The sequence below is a fragment of the Xyrauchen texanus genome, chromosome 6 (assembly GCF_025860055.1).
Source record: "Xyrauchen texanus isolate HMW12.3.18 chromosome 6, RBS_HiC_50CHRs, whole genome shotgun sequence".
Classification (NCBI taxonomy): domain Eukaryota; kingdom Metazoa; phylum Chordata; class Actinopteri; order Cypriniformes; family Catostomidae; genus Xyrauchen; species Xyrauchen texanus.
The window spans coordinates 4479292-4503688 of NC_068281.1; the positions used below are offsets into that span (position 1 = coordinate 4479292).

The 24397-nt window shown below is 39.3% G+C and overlaps 1 protein-coding gene across 2 annotated transcripts; it reads right to left on the minus strand.

Moving 5' to 3' along the window:
- Positions 1–305: 305 nt before the first annotated feature.
- theg (theg spermatid protein) lies at positions 306–18599 on the minus strand. 2 transcript variants are annotated; one of them, XM_052127739.1, is made up of 7 exons: positions 18549–18599; positions 17564–17654; positions 8900–8961; positions 8686–8752; positions 4805–4928; positions 3420–3591; positions 306–617 (listed from the first exon to the last, which is right to left on the minus strand). In XM_052127739.1, exons 2-7 carry the CDS (start codon positions 17623–17625, stop codon positions 376–378), a joined length of 729 nt encoding a protein of 242 aa, XP_051983699.1. In that variant the 5' UTR covers positions 17626–17654; positions 18549–18599; the 3' UTR covers positions 306–375. The 2 variants fall into 2 exon arrangements, with proteins under 2 accessions (XP_051983699.1, XP_051983698.1); XM_052127738.1 differs by having other exon boundaries at positions 4805–4931.
- Between the last annotated feature and the right edge of the window lie 5798 nt (positions 18600–24397).

Genomic DNA, 24397 nt, shown 5'->3' on the forward strand with positions numbered 1-24397 from the left:
ATTATTTATAATTGTATGTTTATATTTTTTAATTTTCAATGAACTTTGACATTTGTAAGTTTAACATTAAGTAAAAATCACAAAATGAATTACATTTCTGAACTTCAACCTGAAAAAAGTTTCTCACACGTTTATGAATTTATTGTAGAGGGGAAAAAATGTAATAAATCTGGGCAGGACACAAGCTGTAAAACTTTGGGAAAATTAAAAAAATTAGGAAAAGTGATTAAAGAGACACAATTAAAACACTACAGTAAGATCTATAAACAATTTATTATAATATATAAATAAAAAAACATCTTCCTTTTAAACCAGAATGATTGTTTCTAAACAGTTTAAAAGCGTTTTTGCTTCTAGAAATTCAGGGATGGTTATTTATTGGCCTTTACATTTCCGTGGTAAGGGTAAAGACAGCTCCAGTAGTCTTGGGGAGGCAGTGGCGGCGCGAGCAGCAGGAGTTATCCTGTTAGGTTTGTATCCCTCAAACAGGGCCTGACGGGTCTTGGGTCGAGCCAGTACTTGCAGTCTCTCACTGGCTACAGCCTTCAGAACACAATCTGGAACAGGCCACGATACTGGCCTGGCAATGGTGTGCTGAGGATGAACCTGTTTAGGAGCTAAGTAAGTAAAGTATAGTAAGTAGGTAAGTAAGTAAGGAAGGAAGAAAAGAAGGAATGAAGAAATGAAGGATGAATAGGAGGAAGGGAGAAGAAAGAAAGAAAGAAAGCAAGGAGAGAGGGAAGGAAGGAAGAAATGACGGGAGGAATGAGAAAGGAGATACGGAAGTAAGCAAGGAAGGAAGGAATGAGGAAAGGAAGGAAGGACAGACAGAAGCAAGGAGAAAATGAAGGTGGGAGACAGGAAGGAAGGAAGAATAGGAGGAAGGGAGAAAAAAGAAAGGAAGGAGAGTGGGAAGAAAACACGGGAGGGGTGAGGGAAGGAAGAGAAAGGAGATATGGAAGTAAGCAAGGAAGGAATGAGGAAAGGAAGGAAGGAGAGAGAAAGGGAGGAAGGATGGAAGGAAAGAAGTAGAAAAAGGAAGTTGGGTGAGAGGAAGGAAAGATGGAGAAAAGAGGAAGGAAGTTGGGAAAGAGAAAGGGAGGGAGGGAGGGAGGAAAGAAAGGACAGATGGAAGGAAGTTGGGAGACAGGAAGGAAGGAATGAAGGAAGAATAGGAGGAAGGGAGAAAAAAGAAAAAGGTGAGGGAAGGACGGAAAGAGAGAGGAAAGGAGAAGGAAGGACAGACAGAAGCAATGAGAAAATGAAGGTGGGAGAGAGGAAGGGAGGAAGGATGGAAGGAAAGAAGTAGAAAAAAGGAAGTTTGGGTGGAGGAAGAAAGAAGGAGAAAAAAGGAAGGAAGGTGGGAAAGAGAAAGAGAGGGAGGAAAGAAAGACAGGGAGGGAGAGAGTAAGGAGAGAAGAAAGGAAAGACGGAAGTAAGGAAGAAAGGACAGATGGAAGGAAGGAAGAAATGAAGGAAGAATAGGAGGAAGGGAGAAAAAAGAAAGAAAGGTGAGGGAAGGAAGGAGAGAGGAAAGGAGATACGGAAGTAAGCAAGGAAGGAAGGAATGAGTAAAGGAAGGAAGGAAGGACAGACAGAAGCAAGGAGAATATGAAGGTGGGAGAGAGGAAGGGAGGAAGGATGGAAGGAAAGAAGTAGAAAAAAGGAAGGAAGGTGGGAAAGATAATTTTATTTTTAACATGTTTTTTTGTACATTATATGTGCCAGGTATAACATTTATATTTTTCATTATGGGCTCTATTTTAAGAGCGCAGTGCTATGCTTTAAGTGCATGGCATGGCCATGAAATTTTTATATTTACGTGCAAAAATGCGGCAAGTCTGTGTACAGTTTGCGCACATACACCCAGAGATATGCAAACACTCCAACACATGGCCTCTTGCGCTAGCATGACATTTCAGCTTAGAATTAGCACGCTCACAAAAATTGGATAAGACTTTGCACACGGTTGCTGCATGTAGCTCTGTGCTTTATGCTCTCATTATAATAGACCCCTAAATGTTAAAGGACTATTCCAGGTTAAATACAAGTTAAAGGGATAGTTCACCCTGAAATAAAAATAAAAATCTCATTATTCACTCACCCTCATTCCATACCAGATGTGTATGGTTTTCTTTCTTCAGCAGAACACAAATGAAGATTTTTAAAAGAACATTTCAGCTCTGTTGGTCCATACAATACAAGTGAATGGTAACCAGAACCTTGAAGGCCCAAAAGGCAATATAAAAGTAATCCATAAGACTCCAGTGGTTTAATCCATGTTTTCTGAAGCGATATGATAGGTGTGGGAGAGAAACGGATCAATATTGAAGTCCTTTTTTATCTGTAAATCTACACTTCCACTTTCACATTAAGCAACCTACTGAATGGGGCTGGTCAAAGGTGGACCATTTTGGACATTGTGAGTTCTGGTCCTCATTCACTTTCATTGTGAGGACTAACAGAGCTAAGATATTCTTCTAAAAATATTAATTTGTGTTCTGCAGAAAAAAGAAAGTCATACCCATATGGGACAGCATGAGGGTGAGTAAATGATGAGACAATTTTCATTTTTGGGTGAACTATCCCTTTAAGCTCAATTGACAGCATTTGTTGCATTATGTTGATTATCACAAAAATGTATCCAGATGAACCATGTATTTAGACTTCAAACTGTCTTTTATAAAAAAATTAAAAAAATAAAAATAAAGCAAAAATATGGGTAACAGTGAGGCTAAATTTAAGTGAATGGGACCAATCCATAAACGTTAAAATACTCGCTGTCAAAAGTATAGTCCCAAGATGTAAACAATATGCATGTTAACATGAATTAAGTGTGACAAAATCACAACTTTTCTGTGCAAATTTTGTTATTTGTTTGATTGTAAGATTTACATTTCTGCCTTTAAATCCCCCAAAAATTGGCCCCATTGACTTCCATTGTAAGTGTCTTACAGTAATCACGATTTTTGCTTTTTCAAAGAAAATGAGGGACAAGTCCAAATAATTTTTTGGGTGGTAATTCACATTATGCAACAAATACTGCCAATTGGGCTTAACTTGTATCAAACCTGGAATATTCCTTTAATATTCTTTGCAGTAGACTAGCTGTCTTGGAAAGTGATGGCATATGACACAAAATATTAGTGGTTCATTTTTAATTTCCAACCCGTTCTTACCGATGCCTCCAGATCTATCACAGATCATTCTTACTATTTCAACAAAACCTTATCTGTGTTAGCCAGCTAGACCATTTTACCTTGGACACCAGTTTAAATAAGCAAAATTGGCAAAAGAATATTTACAATATCAATTAAAATAACATTTAAAGACAACTCAAAAGATGTCCACATACTTTTGGCCATGTAGTGTTCTTCAGATGATGTCATGGACAGTATGAGAAAGCAGTGGACACTTACAGGACAGCTGCAGTATATGAGCGGAGGGTGCAAAGGGTGTGGTCATGGGAAAGGTTTCTGCATGGGCATTTGAATCGACCCTGAAGTGACTCAACACCATCTTCGCCCGCTTTGGATGGGCCAATTGGCAGACCCTTGGGCTCGCCTCGGCAGTTTTAACTGCAACACTCAACTGAAAGGCCCCAAGAAAGAGATAAAAGAGAGATGCCATGTGTCATCCAATGAACAGTAAAAACAAGCTCCGTGGAATAAGCTTCAGGGTTCGTCAGAAACAACTGTTATAACTTGTCTTACACAACATTTCAAAAGTGTTACGTATAGTGACAAAAGCAACCAGACCATCACAAAAACCATTATAGCTATGCCGTAACAGTTTCTACCTTCCTGTGGAGTTTAGTCCCAACCTTTGAACACTGACATTTAGAACCCAAAGATTTGGGTGCCAACACAATACTTCACACTTAAACTGTGTACATCTGGTGATAGGCAACAACTGTAGACACTTTTGAGTATGCAGTAAGACAGCATGCCAGTAAAGAATTTTTCCAGTAATTTTCAGTTCTGAGCTTCATTAACATGGAGTGGTGGTTGCGTAGTGGACTAAAGCACATAACTGGCAATCAGAAGGTCGCTGGTTCGATCCCTACAGCCACCACCATTGTGTCCTTGAGCAAGACACTTAATCCAGGTTGCTCCGGGGGGATTGTCCCTGTAATAAGTGCACTGTAAGTCGCTTTGGATAAAAGCATCTGCCAAATGCATAAATGTAAATGTAAACATATTTGGCCACCAGGTGGATGTCATTAATCACTTGATCATCAGGACTCCCTGATGAGTTAATGGCTTCAAAAACTGAAAGAGCACATCAGGCTTGTGTGAAACATTTAGTTCTATCGCCGGGGCGGGGTCTTGTTTTCTCTTCAAGTGACCAATGAGCTTATTCTTTTACTGAAGAAGCTGATCTGAATGCTTTCATTGCACTTAGCTGCATATCATCTCAAACGCTGATTGTAATCCAAAGTGATTCTGTCACTAAGCATTTTTCCTGCATTTTATTCCTACACTAAAATGACATCAGAAAGCAGAGCGACAACAGTCTATTTTTTATTGAATGTAATTTATGTACTCACTGAAAGCTGCATATGGGCATACGTGTCCTACTATAGGCATCGATGGGATAAAAACACAATCACGCACTTTCACAAGGTAAAGTTTGTCCATGAATCGCTTCCTAGGGGATGCACAAGTCCTAATCTTGCATAGTATTTGATGGATAGTGAGCAAATTGGGATGCAGATTATAGTTAGAAATAAACTATGCAGGAAGGCTGACCTCTTTGAAATTCAGTTTGGCAATGCAAGGGGGAATGTGATGCGATTACTCACAGTGACCGGAAGGGGGCGATCAGACTCCCAGCCTTCAGCAGGCAGACGAGGCAGTGCGAGCGAACACACCCTCTGAGAAGGACAGGCTTTCAATGCTGCTGTGCTAACCATCCATTCCGGTGTCCTTCTTAAAAGACAGATATATGGGCTCTGTTCAGAATAGCATACTACTCTTACTGTTTCTGCATGATATAGTATGTAAACAGCGTACACAATGTGCAAATTATTAGTATGCAAAGAATACCCAGAGAACCTACTACATTTGCCAAAATGTCCAGTTTACAACTAAACTCAGCAAAAAAAGAAACATCCCTTTTTCAGGACACTGTATTTTAAAGGACTGCAGATGTAGCCAGGCCAATAAATTGCAATGTCTGTATTGTGAGACGCCAAAGACTGCGCTACAGGGAGACAGGAAGGACATCAGATCGTCCTCACAGTGGCAGACAACGTGTCCAACAACTGCGGGTAGGGCTGGACTGGATATCTGGCATACGGGTGGGCCGACGCACTTTGGGGCCGATCAGGTGCGGACTGGCCATAGGGAGAACCGAGCGGGCTGGTGGATCAGCCGCGAAACGCATCGAATGGGCCGCAATAAGCTTAAATGGGCCGCCTTGTTATCCAGAACGGACCACAAAACGCTGCAGCGATAAGGACAAGTTTTGGGCCGGTTACCATGTAAAATCCTAGGCTGATTTATCTTCCCAGTCCAGCCCTGCCTGCGGGACAGGTACAGGATGGCAACAACAACTGCCCGAGTTACACCAGGAATGCACAATACCTCCATCAGTGCTCAGACTGTCGAAGGAATGAGCATTACACCGAGGCCTGTACTCTGGAGTGGGATCAATTTGGATGTGGAGGGTCCGACATGGTCTGGGGCGGTGTGTCACAGCATCATAGGAGCTTGTTGTCATTGTAGGCAATCTCAACGCTGTGCGTTACTGGGAAGACATCCTCCTCCCTCATGTGGTACCCTTCCTGCAGGCTCATCCTGACACGACCCTCCAGCATGACAATTGTATGGCTTCAGAAGACGAAATACAGTGCACAAGTGACATGGACAGCTTTTATGGTGCTTTTGGTGCTTGACAGTGACGAACATGATTCTTGCATCCCTCATTCTTCTTATTGTCCCAGTTTGGAATGTCCAATTCCCACTATTTACTAGGTCCTCGTGGTGGCGCAGTTACTCACCTCAATCCAGGTGTCGGAGGACAAGTCTCAGTTGCCTCTGCTTCTGAGACAGTCAATCCACGCACAATTTACCACGCACCCCATTGAGAGCGAGAACCCCTAATTGCGACCACGAGGAGGTTACCCTGTGTGACTCTACCCTCCCTAGCAACCGGGCCAATTTGGTTGCTTAGGAGACCTGGCTGGAGTCACTCAGCACGCCCTGGATTCAATCTCATGACCTCAGGGGTGGTAGTCATCATCGGTACACGCTGAGCGACCCAGACCCTCTGCATCCCTCATTCTTAAGTTCTATGGATAAAAAGTAATATTGGTTTGGAATGACTCAAAGGTTTATTTTTGGGTGAGCAATTCCTTTAACATTTCTCCTGCAATGCAGTTGGCCTATCACTTTTTTATTAATTAATTTTGTAATTTTATTCATTATTTATTTTTGTCACAGAGCGTATACAAAAAATAACAGATCAGTGTAGGCCTAGTGACAAATTATGTGATCAAACTGCAAAAACATGAATTAAAAGTGCACTAGTGAGGTCGTGACCACAATGCAGCTACGCAAGTTTCCTACTAAGCCACTGCTCTGCAATAGTCACGATCTTCACAATAGATTTAAATGTAATTATTAACTACTTACAGATGCCACCATCAAAACACAAACAATTAAAAATTAAAAAGTATTGAGACTGAATACATCATTTTGTGTTGAAAAGAATCCATAAGGACAGTCGGTACAGAAGGAATGGGAGAGATGTGATTGCCTGAAGATGTTTGTTGTGGTATTTCCGGCTGCGTGATTAAACATTAAATGCATACTGCACTTTTGAGATCTACGTAAATAATGGGCAGGGTTGAGGAGTAACGGAATACATGTAACGGGATTACGTATTTAAAAGGCAAAATATAAGTAACTGTATTTCACTACAGTTACAATTTAAATAATTGGTAAGAATACAGTTACATTAAAAAAGTATTTTGATTACTGAAGAGATTACTTTGCATTTTATTGTCATTTTTTTCATTTAATATTTAGTCCTTTCAGGTGGAAAACATTTATACATATAAATGATGCGATCCAAAGTGCATTTGAACAGCGGTGAAACACTTTCTTATGATGTGTTACATTCATACGAGCAGACAGAGAAGTACGTTTGGAGTAGAAGAAATAGAAATAAACCTTGTGTAAATTGTTAGCTTTATGCTAAGCTAAAATGCTATTTCTAGCCATTTTACATGCACGTTTCCAGTCATGATCATATTTGTTTTATCAAGAAAAATCATGTTGGATCATAATTTTATATTATGGCAAAAATCGTATTATTGATAATAATTTTTGTATTGTTTTCCTGTAAAAATATCTAAAAATCCTTAAAACAAGATAAATTTGATATATCTTGTTTTAGAAACAACACTGCATAAGATATTTAGGGTTTTCAGAGAATGTATTTTTAACGTGTGTATTTTGTCTTACTGTACTGGCAGAGTTTTTATAGTCAAAACAAGTGAAAAAAATCTACCAGTGCTGAAGAAGTAATCCAAAGTATTTAGAATACGTTACTGAGCTTGAGTAATCTAACGGAATATGTTACAAATTACATTTTACAGCATGTATTCTGTAATCTGTAGAGCAGGGCTTAATTTGTGCCGGAACAAGCCAGATCCAGTACCACCGAATTTAGATCCGGCACCTGTTTTGGGGGTCCCCCCCCCATCTCATGTAACTTACATATGTTTCATGAAAAATCAAGTATAATAATGATAATGTCATCAATAACTTGCTTTTACATGTAAAATAATAATAAAAGAAAGAAATGAGCTATATGGAGTGTGTAGTCCATGGAGTGGTGGTGGTGTGGTGGTCTAAACCACATAACTGGTAAACTGTTAATCAGAAGGTTGCTGGTTTGATCCCCACAGACACCACCATTGTGTCCTTGAGCAAGGCACTTAACTCCAGGTTGCTCGGGGGGGATTGTCCCTGTAATAAGTGCTCTGTAAGTCGCTTTGGATAAAAGTGTCTGCCAAATGCATAAATGTAAGTGTAAAATGTAGTCCATGCCATGTGGTGATCGATACAATTTTACCACTATAACTATTCCTATTTGTTATGGTAATAAACGACCTCTCTTCTGTAATTGGTGGGGTGCAAAATGATGGTGTAAAGACATCTTAATTTACTGGATTATTTTAGATAGGGCCCAACGTCTGAAACCAAACAGGCCACAGTAATTATAGATACCACAAAGAAGCCATGTCACTTTGTCAGCAGTTTGGCATTGACAGCTCTCGATCTGCCATTCGGGCTTTGAGGGAATATCGAGAGAACGGCGGTGAGCTCATCCCAGTGGGTTTAAAAGACTTTTTGATTGCGGTCTACAATGTTCCGGTTTCAAGTGCAGAGTGTGAGAGGGGTTTTTCTCAAATTAACTTCCCAATGGGTGCATCAGTGTAAGAAGGGAAGCGCATGAAGCAATGCACTCACATGCACACAAGTTAATATGACCTGTGTGCTATATTCCTCTGAAGTCAAATATTAGCTGTGTGTTAGGAACACAGCAAATACATTTTTGGGGGTTTGGAATGTCATGATGGTGAGTAATTGATGACCAAATGTGGGTTAACAAATCCCTTTAACGACTGTAGCTTCATAGTAAAAGTATTTTTATGGAAACAACATCAGTCACCTGCTCTCCTGAAAGAAACGGCTGTTGTTTTTGCTTTGGGCGAGCTGCTCTAAGCGCGGGGTCAGTTCTGCGGAGATACATTTAACACAGTCTCTTTACATAAAGATCTTTGCAAAAAATCTATCCAATAAACACAAAGAGAGTAACAGTAACTATTGTAAACATACATGAGAGTAAGGAACCTAGAGATAAGAAAATGAAGTGATTTTCATACCAAAGACAGTCGTGGAGGTGTTTTTTGACTTTGGTAGTTCATCAAGCCAGTATACTGAGTGCCTAAAAATAATAATACAAAACATTATTAAATCAAAGCACAAGGTAAAATGTTTGATTTGAACACAAAATTATTCTTCTAACCAATTTATTGTGCTGCATTTCTTTAGAAATATACTGTACAATGCTAATAGTTGGGGATATAGCTGTTAATGTCATATTGATCTGATTACAAGTGCAATGCTTCATAATACAACGTTTTTTAATGAGTCATTCAGCCCTCTTGTGGGCAAATAGGCCAGTTCATGCAAAACTAGGTCAAAGATTATGCAGTGTAAGGGAGGCTTGGTCTGGTTGTGGAATTTTTCTGCTCTCAAATTTATATTTCTCAGCATTGGTTTATTTTTGAAAATTAATTCCCGTGCAGACGCATTCCTTGAGTCTTGAGTGCAAACAAGCTATTGAAAATTTCCACCAATATTTCCTTAGGAAAAAGAGTACAGTCCATTTCATATATATAGCAGGGCATGTTGTCACAATGGGAACCAGTTGTTTATTGACAGTGATTGGAGATGACCTTCGATTGAAATACAACATACTAATTAAAAAAACAAAGCCGTCTTCCAGAACAAATGTGTTATCAGCAACAATTTAAGCAGTAAATGTGACAACTACCCTCCTATTCCCAACTGAATTTTTCTTAACCCTTGGCAAAAGTTTGGGTCTTTTGTATCCATTTGACATTTCTTTTTATATTATTTCTTTTTTATTTGTATCCCTTTCTCTCCCAAATTTGGAATGCCCAATTCCCACTAATTAGTAGGTCCTCGTAGTGGCGTGGGTACTCACCTCAATCCGAGTGGCGGAGGACAAGTCTCAGCTTCCTCCGCTTCTGAGACAGTCAATCCGTGCATCTTATCACGAGGCTCGTTGTGCATGACACCGCGGAGGCTCCAGATGTGGAGACTCATGCTACACTCCGCGATCCACACACAACTTACCATGCACCCCATTGAGAGCGAGAAACATAAATCGTGACCACGAGGAGTTTAACCTATGTGACTCTACCCTACTTGGCCAATTTGGTTGCTTAGGACCTGGATGGATTCACTAAGCATGCCCTGGATTCGAACTCGCAACTCCTGGGGTGGTAGTCAGCGTCAATACTCGCTGAACTATCCATGACCCCTTGACATTTCTTTTTAAAATTAAAAATGGTTTACTTAATCAAAGCGGTACAAGGCTTAGTGACTTTTCCTCTGATTGCTATCTGAACACAAACACACACACACACACACACACACACACACACACACACACACACACACACACACAGACACACACACACACACACACGTTTGATGAGTCTAAATGGCTGCAAAAAAAAGTGACACTCTTACTGTTTACCCACCATAAGAAATGAATGGGTGAGACTATAACACAGAGCATTTAAAAAAAAAAAACAGAACACACACACACTAAAAATGTTGGGTTATTTCCTACCCAAACGCTGGGTTAAGGCTGTTGGGTGAAGAATTTGGGTTGTTGACCCAATCTGGGTTTGTCTAGAGAGGAAGAGCGCCAATGCTGGAAGCTGGAAGATGTAAGTTAATTTATTCATTTATTTAGTCATTTTTGCTTATATGAAGGAATAGACACGGACAGCTGAATGACTGAAAATGTATGCGCATTCTGAGGTGATAAAAAAAATCGAAGCAGCCGTTATGCCTCAGATGTGCATTAACTTTTAACACTTAAATGGTTTGGATACAGTTATTCCGTGGTTATCAAGGATATAATACATAACCACATATACATTTGTTTGTCTCAACTAGGGCTGTCCTCTAATAGTCGACCAAACGTTAGTCGATGAGAAGGGTCTTGGTCGACCAAGTTTTGATTGGTCGGTTGGTCGCAGAAAAAAAAAACTCCACAGGAAGTGGCGAAGTCACGCGGCCAGTGATGGACAGACATGATCGTTTACACGACTGGTCCATGCAGAAATTAATTATGTCGGGCAGGAACATTACCCTGCAGGCAAACGTTCGCCCATCATTAATCGACTTCAAACCTGGCTTATCATTTGAAACATGTAAGCCTAACGTTAGCCACTTAGCATGCCGCTCGCTCTAACATTAGATAACCTAGATAAATAAGTACCTTGCTTAATGCATGTTTAACTTAATGTGCATTTCTCTCAATAAATTAACAAAATGTTCAAACAGTCTCCTTGCTGGTTTTTCGGACACATTCAGAATCATTACCGCTTTTGCCGATGTCGCTGCGGCTCTCTTTGTGCGTATGCTTGTAAAATGTATATTTTAAATGCTCATTATTACAGTTTAGTATTTCTCTGTAATGTAGAATAGTGTTAGCAGTGTTACATATAATATTCTTTCTCAGCCCTAGAACTCAAACCATTTTCTGATGCCCCCTTCCAAAAAAGATATATTTTAGTAATTAAATGAATATCATAAACGTGCGACAACTAGTCGACTAATGGCTTAAACTAACGTCTATTGGCCAACTAGGGAAATCTTTGGTCGGGGGCAGGCCTAGACTCAATACATTTTCAGGTTTATAACTATTCACTGAATAACCTGTAGCTGAGCGGTGCTGTGTTGGGGATGCCGCGTGAAATTTTAAACCCCCGTGAAGACTGAAGTGCGCGAGAGACGCTGCTGGAGACATTTTCAATAAGCAATATTTGACGACGGACCGACCGATGCCAAATTATATTGTATTTTATTTAATACAAAAATAAAACACAAATCCAACATAAAACTCAAACAAGGGGGAAAAACAATAAACAAACTACCCCGAAGGGGAGTCAGGACAGACTGGACCAAACAGGACTGGGATTGGAAGCAAGACTGGAAACAAAACAAACAGGCCTTGGACAGCAAACACGAGGAGACTAAAATAGTGAGAGAAATCAAACGGGTGGACAGGTGAGGGAAATGAACTAATAATACACAAACAAGGAGGCGGGGAATGACGTAAGACAGAGACATGTGGCGATACAGAAACAAAACAAAGCCACGTGCTCTCACAAGATCAAACACCCGCACATCGCCAAGACAATAAGGTAATTTACGCCCATGACGACCGACAAACAAGATGAGAGAGTGTGTAGCAACGGCAAACAAAGCGATGTCATGCATTCTCTTCTAAATGAAACCTGAGAGTATGCGACAAAAACAAGACAGGACACCTGTGTGAGAGTTCGGCCACACACCAACCCGAATTATCAGACCAAAGTGACCGAAACTCAGCACAACGTGAAGATAGCTCACGACCCGGGCGCGCAGTGCAACGTGAGTACGACATGAAGCGCACCAGTGTTCACGAGAGACAGACGCGAGTGCATGCTGCCAAGATGACAATAGCACAATGCACCCACGTTAATAACAGACAGATATGGTGCATGAGTGTATGGATTCTGACACAGACCAAAACCGAACCAGACAGGAAGTCAAGACCCAGACACCATACTTCAGACATGAAACAATACAGGCCACAGATTGCACGGCAGGGAGTACAACCGAAACCGTGCACCCACACAAAGACAGACAACAAAACACAAGACAGTCATGTGATAATAATTACATGGTCCTGCCAGACAGTATGTCTCATACTGTACAAATGTATGTTTCAGCTCCAGAAGACAGAGTGCACATTTGCTTAATGTTGTTAATGGTGCTTTTATGACCATTTTGGGCATTGACAGACAGTGACCTGACATTGTATGGAAAACGAAATTCAAAAAAATGCAAAATTGTTCCATTAAATGCAAATGGGTTTGGTACAACATGAGTGTATTTAAAATGTATAATAACCAATCAAGAGTAGGATTCATACTCATTTCAGGGTGATCTGTTCCTGTAAGATGTCACAGCAGTTAAATGTAATATATTTAATGAGAGATCTCACAAATAAAGATCATTTAAGCCCTTCCAGCCCGCCTTTTTGGACATGTGAGGAAGACGAGGGGAGGGAAAGGCCAACACGGAGTGACAGCGGGGAGAGAGAGAGAGAGAGAAAGAGAGAGAGAGAAAAAAAAAAGTACTCTCTGGATCTCTGATACGCCGTAGCCTGGTCCTCGGTCACCCCTCCACCCTCTAGTGGATGACAGCCGCTCCTCCCCGGGTGGATTGGAGGCAGTCCTCCGGCCCCTGGCAGATGGAAGGCCCCGCCACGTATTGGTGGATGGTAGCGGTCTCCTCTGTCCCTGGCAGCAGTTCTCCCTCTCCAGGTGGTCGGCAGTGAGCCCCTCCCTGCTCGTGGACAGAGGTCTTCTCTTTGGCCCCGGCGCTTTTAGCTGCTGGTAGGGGTCTCCTCCGCCCCTGGCGGAGCCTCTCTTCCCCTCGTGTTCGGCAGTCGTTCCGCCTCTTTCAGGCAGCCGGGCTTCTCCGTCCCCTGGCGGCTGGCCGCGGCTGCTCCTTTGGGGTGGATGGAGGTGGTGAGGACTCTACTACAGTGCATCCCTCCGCCTTCCCAGGTTTTGGCACCAATGTAACGGGGTAAAATGAAAAGGAGGAGGTGAGAACCGGATGAAGCATCAAAGTAATATTTAATTAAACAAAAATACACAAACATAAGCTCTCTCTCTCCCGAACCTTTATCGCTCTCTGCTTGATTAGCCTGATTAGTTACCCTCCTCCTCCTTGCCACAGCCATCAACAGCCATACTTTAAACAATTGTAAATTAATAGTAGTACTAGTAGTAGTGCACGGTCTTGGCACATCATCCTGTTCTTAACACGGGTATGAAAAAAGGGCCTTAGGTTTGCCATGGGCTGGTGTCTTGAGAGGTGTTTGGTTACGGTTGCCTTCAGAAGAAAATACAGTAACACTACAATAAGGTTCAAGGCCTATTTGTTAACGTTATTAAATGCATTTATTATAATCTTATTATAAAGTGCTACAAAAAAAAAATGACTACTATAGAAGCACTAGTAAGTCATGAGTACTGTGTCAGATGCATGATCATTTCTGTTTTCCCAGGTTGGTACCAGTGGCTGACTACCTGCACCATGCAAAAGATGCCATCAAATTATCATACAATGATGCTTGGAGAAAACAATCAGTGCTTTCAAGCTTTTGTTGTCGTGTAAAATACATTGCAGGGCACAGTGGACATTTACTTCAAAGCTTTCTACCTCTTAAATATTAACTATCCCAAAAAGTGTTCCTCAGTGTGTGGGACTGGTAACAGACAATCAATTCTTGATTGTTATTGTAGTCTGCATCCCTTAATGTGTGTGTGTGTGTGTGTGTGTGTGTGTGGAGTGGAGGATGGGAGTAGTGATTTTAATGACCAGAATTCTAGTTTAAATTTTAAACCTGGGTTTATTTTAACCCAGCAGTAAAAGTAAAAAAAAGCGTTGAGTCTGTCCCTATTGAACCCAGTGCTAGGTTGCCAAAATGACCCAAATTGGGTAATTTTAAATCCAGCATTTTTTTAGAGTGCAGATGTGATGCAGGGAGACTCTAGCACATCCACAGCACAGAACACACACACACACACACACACACACACACACACACACAGAAATTAGTTTGTGACACTATAATGCAGAGCATTTTGCAGCACACAAACAGACATGCACATGCAGATAAAAAGATCTAAGTCTGACCACAGATTATTGCTGTTCATGTCACTGATTTGAATGTTGATTTTTGCTAAATATTGCAAGTTTCCCATTTCAAAGTCTTCTGTTTGTACACAAATTGTATTATCAGTTCATTGCTGTTCATATCGGTTTTACTTTTTTCATAATGACAACATGAAAGAAGTTTGTTTGAAATCTTTGCAAATTTATAAAAAAATCGCATGAACATAAGTATTCACATCCTTTGCTCAATACTTTGTTGAAGCACCTTTGGCACAAATTACAGCCTCAAATCTTTTTGAGTATGATGCTACAAGCTTGGCACACCTATTTTTGGGCAGTTTCTCCCATTCTTCTTTGCAGGACCTCTTAAGCTCCATCAGGTTGGATGGGGAGCGTCGGTGCACAGCCATTTTCAGATCTCTCCAGAGATGTTCAATCAGGTTCAAGTCTGGGCTCTGGCTGGGCCACTCAAGGACATTCACAGAGTTGTCCTGTAGCCACTCCTTTATCTTGGCTGTGTGCTTAGGGTCGTTGTCCTGTTGGAAGATGAACCTTTGCCACAGTCTGAGGTCCAGAGCGCTCTGGAGCAGGTTTTCATCAAGGATGTCTCTGTACATTGCTGCATTCATCTTTCCCTCGATCTTGACTAGTCTCCCAGTTCCTGCCACTGAAAAACATCTGCACAGCATGATGCTGCCACCACTATGCTTCACTGTAGGGATGGTATTGGCCAGGTGATGAGCGGTGCCTGTTTCCTCCAGACATGACGCTTGCCAGTCAGGCTAAAGAGTTCAATAATTGTTTCATCAGGCCAGAGAATTTGGTTTCTCATGATCTGAGAGTCATTCATGTGCCTTTTGGCAAACTCCAGGTGGGCTGTCATGTGCCTTTTACTGAGGAGTGGCTTCCGTCAGGCCACTCTACCATACAGGGCTGATTGGTGGAGTGCTGCAGAGATGGTTGTTCTTCTGGAAGGTTCTCCTCTCTCCACAGAGAAACACTGGAGCTCTGTCAGAGTGACCATCAGGTTCTTGGTTACCTCCCTGACTAAGGCCCTTCTCCCCCGATCGCTCAGTTTGGCCAGGCGGCCAGCTCTAGGAAGTATCCTGGTGGTTCCAAACTTCTTCCATTTAAGGAAGATGGAGGCCACTGTGCTCATTGGGACCTTCAATGCTGCAGAATATTTCTGTACCCTTCCCCAGATCTGTGCCTTGATACAATCCTGTCTCGGGGGTGTACAGACAATTCCTTGGACTTCATGGCTTAGTAAGTAAGTAAGTAAGTAAAATTTATTTATATAGCACTTTTCACAGATAAACATCACAAAGTGCTTCACAGTAAAATGTAATACAAAAACAATTTAAATACATTCCCCAAAATACAAACAACAAACACTACAAACAACCATAAAAAAAACCCTCGACTAACCAAAAGCCTGCTTGAAGAGCAAAGTCTTCAGTTGTTTTTAAAAGAATCAACTGAGTTCACGCAACGTAAAACAAGAGGCAAAGCATTCCACAGCCTGGGAGCGACTGCCTGGAATGACTGGTCCCCTCTAGTTTTAAAATGGGTACGGGGAACAACTAATAGCATCTGATCTAAAGACCTGAGACTCCGGGTAGGAGTGTGCGGCTGTATCAGGTCAGTGATGTAGGTAGGGACTTGGCCATGCAAGGCTCTAAAAGGAAGAACTAGAATTTTAAAATGAATTCTATACTGGACTGGTAACCAGTGAAGTGAAGCTAAAACAGGTGTGATGTGTTCTCTTCTCTTAACGCGGGTTAAAAGCCTTGCAGCAGAGTTCTGAACAACCTGGAGTCGATGAAGCTCCTTCTTACTCAAACACGTAAAAAGACTGTTACAATAGTCTAAACGGGAGGAAATGAATGCATGAATAATCATCTCTAACTCACCTTTAGTCACAGATGATCTTAATTTTGAAATGTTCCTCAACTGAAAAAAGCAGTTTCTAACTAATTGTTTCGAATGAAGCTCCAAGGACATAGCTGACTCAAAGAAAATACCTAAGCTCCTGAGGCTCGGATGGACAGACGGGCCTAAGTCGCCAATATGTTGTATTATCTTTGGGATTTTACTTTCAGGGGCGATAATTAGTGTTTCTGTTTTGTCAGAATTGAGAAGCAAAAAGTTATCACGTTCTCACGCTTGGTTTGTGCTCTGACATGCACTGTTAACTGTGGGACCTTATATAGACAGGTGTGTACCTTTCCATATCATGTCCAATCAACTGAATTTACCACAGGTGGACTCCAATCAAGTTGTAGAAACATCTCAAGGATGATCAGTGGAAACAGGACGCACCCGAGCTCAATTTTCAGTGTCATGGCAAAGGCTGTGAATACTTATGTACATGTGATTTTATACTTTTTTATTTTTTATTTAATCCATTTTGGAATAAGGCTGTAACATATCACAATGTGGATAAAGTGAAGCGCTGTGAATACTTTCCGGATGCACTGTAATAGTCTTTGATGATGTCTAAGTATATATCCAAATTCATAACTTGTAAAATACATCTTGAAACCAATTGTTTTCAGCACTGTTTTACAGAGAATAGGTCCATCTAAATCAATGGATCACAATAGCCCCACTACTGTATTTTAAGTGTTATTTCATGTCATGCCATATATATTTTCTTCGCCAGATGGTAGCAATTAATTTAAAAGCATGACACAATCTCATATTTTCTTAAGTTGTTTTTACATATGTTTTTATAACATATGTCCGGGTCAAATCTGACCAGGAACAGTAAAGGTGTCAGCCTGTAATGTTGTTCCAAACACCTATGACTTACTTTCTTCCTTGGAAGCAAAAAGGAGATGTTAGAGAGAATAGCCTCAGTCACCATTCACTTTAATAGCATCTTTTTTCCATGCAATGAAAGTGAACGGTGTCTAAGACTGTCAGTGCATAACATTCTGCATAAGATTTCCTTTCATGTTCCACAAAGTCATACAGGTTTGGAACTATATGAGGGTAAAAAACCAACATATCATAGGACACTGGTGTGCCAGAGAGTGTCCTACCTGTCTGGGAATTTGAGCAGGTTTGGTCTGGGCCTGGCGAGGTGGTCGATTCGTGTGGACATGACTGTTTACGAACGCATGAAGCACGTCGCTGCTCACGAAACAGATTGTAGAATTAACAGCAGTTATTTCCTCTGAAACACAGACTTGCTTAACCGCCATAAACATAAAAATACTCTGCATGTACCAGCACATATCTGAAGAAATCAGAAAGCCACATAACATGCCTAGGATAAATAGTGATCTATGCCCATATAAATTAGATTTGCAGTATTTGTTTGATCTGATCATAATTATGATGCCTATTTTAATATTATGAGTCTGTGAATGATTATTGAGCGTGTGATTAAACATCATCTCAAGCTTCTATATTAAATGGCTGCACAGTTGTTTACAATTACATACAGATATACTTGATCTGTCCTATGAGTGACCGTAACAAGAATACTCCAAAAAGTATTCAGACACTTTATTACACATTTATGAATAGTTTTGCATTAGATAACAAAATATCAAACTAGGTGACATATATTTTAAAGAAAGTACAGCATACAATTTTCAAGCCAAACGTGTCACAAAAAGAAGTTTGTTAAAACCTTTGTCTTAAATAATAAAATAACAGATATTGTTTAAAATTAAGCCACTTTCATGGTTGTAAAACTTTAAACATAATGTGATGAACTACACCAGTGGTGAAGGACACATGGGTGAAGAGGGGAAATGAATGCATACATGCATATATGTTTAAAGCAATGGCATTTAGACATTTTAAGTGCTTTTTATGACTGTATGTTAGTAAAGCTACATGTGCAATACCACGTTTATTAATTATTTACAGTGCAACATCAGACTAGCGTCAGAAACCCTCAGACAATGAAACTAATTCATTCGACCTTCATATTCAAATCGCTTGTATATATATGCAGCTTATGTATTAGTTTACAGTTTTATGTGCTAGAAAAACTGATGTTATCGCACTGCTCACCCTTCACGCGTCTCCACTCCAAGTTTACGTTTACGTGTTTCCATAGCAGCGGATGACGTCAAGGCGTTTCTAATTAACCACGTTCATCTTGTGTGTGTGTGTGTGTGTGTGTGGTGAACCAAGACAAATATTAAGAGTGGAGTTTTTAGTCTCTTTTTTATTTATTGTCATTGCCTTTTATATGCACTTACATTTATACTGTTGTTAGCCTTTATTGCATTCCCAATAATAATAATAATAATCTTCATTTAAAACTGTTGGAAAACAATCTTCCCATCTGCAAACCTGTCGTGCGGTTACATACTGGATTAAGGCCATTTTAATTTATAACAGCTTATTACAAGTTCATTACCCAGATATTAATTGCCATCAGTCGAGTATTACGTAAAACAATAAATAATACAAATAAATGATAAAGCCTATGCCTATAGAGGAAAATGTAGCCTCGCCTATAACATAAAATATATAATTGTAATATATATTTTTTTTCAAATACATTTTCAAAATTCATATTTGGTACCGTTACTCAGCCATTATAAACATAATTTAACTAAATAATTAAATACATTGCATGAATATGCAAAGAAAGAAACATATAAAGTATCTAAAGCAATTCAATCCATGTTTTTAAGTGTGCATAAGTTTCTAAATACTTTGCTTGCATGAGTATATTAAATATTAATTACACTAATATAATAAATGAAACAGCATGAATTTGCATTGAAAGAAATATATATATTTTTAGAGAAGCTTAAGTGTCCAAAGACTTTGTTTTCATATGCATATTCAATATTATTACACAAAAATATCAAAACATGTTTTAGTTACTTTTCTCAGGTATTTTAAAATGAATTACCAATGACAGGCTATAACAAAATAGACAGCATTGATTTGTAAACGAGCAAACACAAATATAATTGAGGAATCTTTAACAAATGTATACATATATATATATATATATAAATAAAGCACAAAGTGAATTATTAAATAAAAATACTTCACATTTTTGTCTCACTTTAATGCAAACCTTTGGTCTTTAGTGAACCAGGACCTCATCCCACCCCGTGTACTTCATCCATTTTTTGGAGTTATGCCAACAACTTTTTAGTATTCCTAAACCTTTCTCTTCTGAAAAGTGTAGAAAATATTATAGAAATAGTATATATAGAAATTATCTATATTCCACACGTGTGTGCACATACATATTATACATGTCTTTTCTCAGTCAAGGTGGCACTGTTGTTTGAATTATTGACTACATTCGACATTGCTATTTTGATAAAGAAGCAACATTTAAGTAAACTATAGCAAGTTTAAAAGATGAACTGAATGATTTGGCTAATGCCATCTTGGGGTATTACTGAAATTATATAAATTGTGCATCTATTTAGACTTAAAAAGTGCCTAAGAAAATACATTTGTGTAGCTCAATATGATCTCATGAATTTACAGTTTGGAAGTAATGAATCCTGTTATATTTGTTGTATCACCTCTTTGATAAATGAAAAATAAAACATCAAAATATATTTTATTCTATTATTTTCTAATCTCTGAATGGGCATTCAGTAGATCCATTTGCGATATATATATACACGTGCTGGTTCGCTAAAGATTCGAGTATGTAATAATGTTTGGTGAAATACCCATGCAATTAAGGGTAATGCTGATATAAAAAAATAAAAGATTACTCAATTCAGTTTGATGGAAATTAGTCAAACAACTGAAATGCATAAATCTTAAAAGTATTGCAAATTTCTGGTCTGGTCATTATTTTATTTCAGATAAATAATGTGAAAGTCACAGAGCTTGCAGACCACATACAGTCTTTGAGAGACTCAGACCAGAAGCAGCAGATGGGAGCCGGAGCTAAGCCTGCATAATGATATCAACAAGGTCAAATGTGAGACCGATAACCAAACCTAAACCCAAACGAGGGTTAACCATGAGGACAATGGAGGAGATTAGAAAAAAACGAATGTATGAGAAAATAACACATCAGTTGGCATGGGGGGCATCCATCCGTGTGCTTTCTGCTTTGATTCAGACCACATGATCTCTCTGCAGGGTGTTTGTTCCATACATATAACCCCCTGCCTACTGAAATCTATATACATACATATTCAACTGGAAGGGGGAAATAATTACATAAATTCTGAATGTATAGTTATACATTTGAATACACTTAAATATCGGAATATATCATTATTACGGATGTGGTTTAAAAGAGTGCATTTCCCTAATTGCATTTTTACTCATTATAAATTATATTATCAGCATAAGAATCTGAGTGAAAAGTTGAATGAATGTTTAGTATTTGATACTCAACTTTTGCTTTAATAACAGCTTTTCGAGTTGGCGTGATCTCTACAAGTTTGTACAAAACCTGAAAATCATGTTATCCAACTGAGAATATTCCATTAAGTATCTTAGGTTCGATCCCCACAGCCACCACCATTGTGTCCTTGAGCAAGGCACTTAACTCCAGGTTGCTCCGGGGGGATTGTCCCTGTAATAAGGGCTCTGTAAGTCGCTTTGGATAAAAGCGTCTGCCAAATGTATAAATGTAAATGTTATGTGTTTCAATGAAAAACAGAATTTTTGTACCAGACTGTTCTCACAGTGAAATCGGAAACAATATGCTGACTTTTTTTTCAGCTAAAATCGGTCTGTGCTTACCGAAATGTGAAACACTGCCCTCGGTGGCCAAAGCAGTAAGTGTTGTTGGGTGTATGGGAATGTTTGAACTCCATTTTCTGGGTGAAATGTCCACAGAAGGTCACCAAAAGACAGTTATTTTCAGCTGTACAGGCTGTAACACGGTAAAGAACAACACACATTTTATAAACAGCACCCCCAACCCAAATCTGACCACCAGTGGAGTAAAAATATAACATTTGACGAAAAAATGCAACCTCAAAACCGCACTCGGCACTGATTCCGCAAACACAACCATTTCCTAGTTTTAACGCAGGACTTGAACCCAGGTATCCGGTGCTGCTAACGCAACACGCTTCTGATCATGCCACAGAGGAAGTTAAACATACTGGAGCCAAAGCAAAAATGTCTGATAGGAGATGTCGCTTGTGACTCAGCATTGAGGCTGATCCTAGGGTACCGGAAATCTCGGAAACAACATGCCGAAAGTCAAAGTGGTCAAAGTCACAGAGATGCTAATTGATTAGCTTTGTTGGGCGAGTTCCTCAAAAAGTAATCCATTAAAGATGACCAATTACTTCTCTAAAAACTGTAATCAGATTAATTTACTGATTACTTCATCTGAAAAGTAATCACATTACTTGTTACTTTTAAGTTACTTTCTAAAACACATTTCACAGAAGTGTTTTTCTGCTCAACAAATTGAAAACAATTAAAAATACTTCAGCTAATTCTATATATCACATCTAAAATAGGCCATACATTTTCTTTGTGAGACAAATCATTAAGCTGCCTAAATGTAATAATATACTATTAAATGATTAATACACTATTAAACCTAATCTATGATCAACCTGTGTTGACAAAGACATTCGTAATGTTTTATTAGTGGAATCAACATTGATTAATACTTTGAGGTCCTCAAACAGATCTTGTTACACAAACCAAAGGGAGGTGGGAGGTTGGAGTCTGGGATCAGCTGTTGCCATGGTGACGAGAAGGTTTCCAGGAGGCTGTTCTGGAATTTTCTTTGACCCAACACTGATGAAATGTTCCTGCTTCGGTGAACATGAAGTCACACCTGCTCATACACATGCCTAGAAATGTTGACACATGAACACCAGGCGGCATAAAGGTAGAAACCTAAATAATATATCAAATATACTTCGTGCTTTTAGAACGTATTTTGTCTTGATACTTTACACAGACAGATAAAATGTTAACATATTGACAACCGCACAATGCAAGGATGCAGGACGGTTGGCTGTTTACAGTCTGCCTCGCACACAGGACAATGTTGGCACATCTTTCCACAGGACAAACGCTTGGGAGCAAAAAGAGGAAGCCATGCATACATCCTGATCCAGAGATGCCCAGGACAAACAATGGAGAGAAAACAGATGAAAAGCGAGCTATCTGCTACAAAACCCCTTTTAACAGACAGGGGAAAACAAGTCTGTTTGTACTTTTAAAAGCCCTCTTAAAAAAAGGTTCAGATGAAGTATACATTTCTTTGAGAAAAATCTTTTTTTGCCCGAATACACGGCTACTTTTGTATGGCCATCAATTCCCAATGCTCAAAAAGCCAAACTTTGGCTACACAAAAGTATGCATTACATTCTATAGCGGCACTTGCATAAATTGTCTGCTTTCCATTCTAGGTCGACTTCCGTCTACAGTCTGAATATAATCTTGCTGAACAAGTCAGATATTATAAATGTGTTAATAGCAAGCTACCTAAACAATAGCACACCTAGTGTAATGGCACAGACATTTTAACTCTCCTAAAGTCTTAGGGTTATTTTTGACCTGGGACAGGTAAAGAATGGAGTATAAATACAAAATGTATGGGCAGTGGTGGCTCAGTGGTTACTGACCAGAAGGTCAGGGGTTCAAGCCCCAACACCACCAAGACACCGCTGTTGGGCCCTTGAGCAAGGCCCTTGAACCTATCTGCACCAGGGGCGCTGTATCATGGCTGACCCTGCACTCTGACCCCAGCTTAGCTGGGATATGTGAAAAATAAATAATTTCACCATGTATATGCAGAAATGTATGTATAATGTGTGACAATTGATACATTTATTTTATAATTTTTTTAAATGTTAGAAATGTATTATTAGTACCAATCGTTGTGACTTTGTCAAGACCATAATAATATTTTTTTATTATTGTAACTGAATAAGGGAAATTACAATTTAAAACAAATGGTTCCTTCTATTGTCTTAACAGGTCAATTTTGACCCTTATGAAAAGAACCAGATGTGACCTTAAACCTTCAGACTTTCTGGATGTTTTACAGCTACATAAATTAATCAAATTTGACCTGAAAATATTTACAAATTTCTCAAATTTAGCCCCTAGGCCCATACAGATCTCTAGATTCCCCACCTGCTTTAATCCACTGTAAAAAATGTCTGTAATTTTAACAGTAAAATACTGTAAAAATGCTACAGGAATAAAATGTTAATTTATTGACGAATATTAACTAAAATATACAGTAATATTTTTTATATATTTTAAGACAATACAGTAGTTTAAAATGTAAAAATTACAAATTTTTAGATGTAAAAAGTAAGATTTTCCTGTATAATTAATGGTGAATTTTACATTATGTTTAACAGGAGAGTACATGTACTTTTTACAGTAAATTATTGTTAAAATTACAGTTAAAAAAAAAAAAAAATAAGGTTCCAACTAATTCATGGTGACCCATTATGTTTCATTATATATCCAGGAACAGGAACCACTGGCCTATAGATGCACAAAACACAGACACAAGGAGAACATAAATCAAACTGAAAGACAACCCTTTAAAAAGCAAATGAGCCATTGTGGACCACGTGACATGAGAATATTTTGATGGCAAATATCAGCAGTGTGAAAAGTGTACCTTGTCTCAGCAGACAAACAGAAAGACACTCCAAAAGCACACAAGCCATTAGTTCTCAGTTGACAACAGAGCGTGTATAAGCTCAGTCACATGGACGAGATTTGACCTATATTTACAGTGCATTGCATGGAAGCTTTAAAGGAACCGTTCTGCTGAGAGAGAGAGAGAGAGTCTGTTTGCCCTTCAGCCCTGTAATGTCACATCCAGTCAGGATTCATCCAGAAACCAGCTGCAGCAACCATGCAACTGTGGCATGTGATAATAATGGGACAAAGGCTTTATTTTTAGAAAACAACTTGCA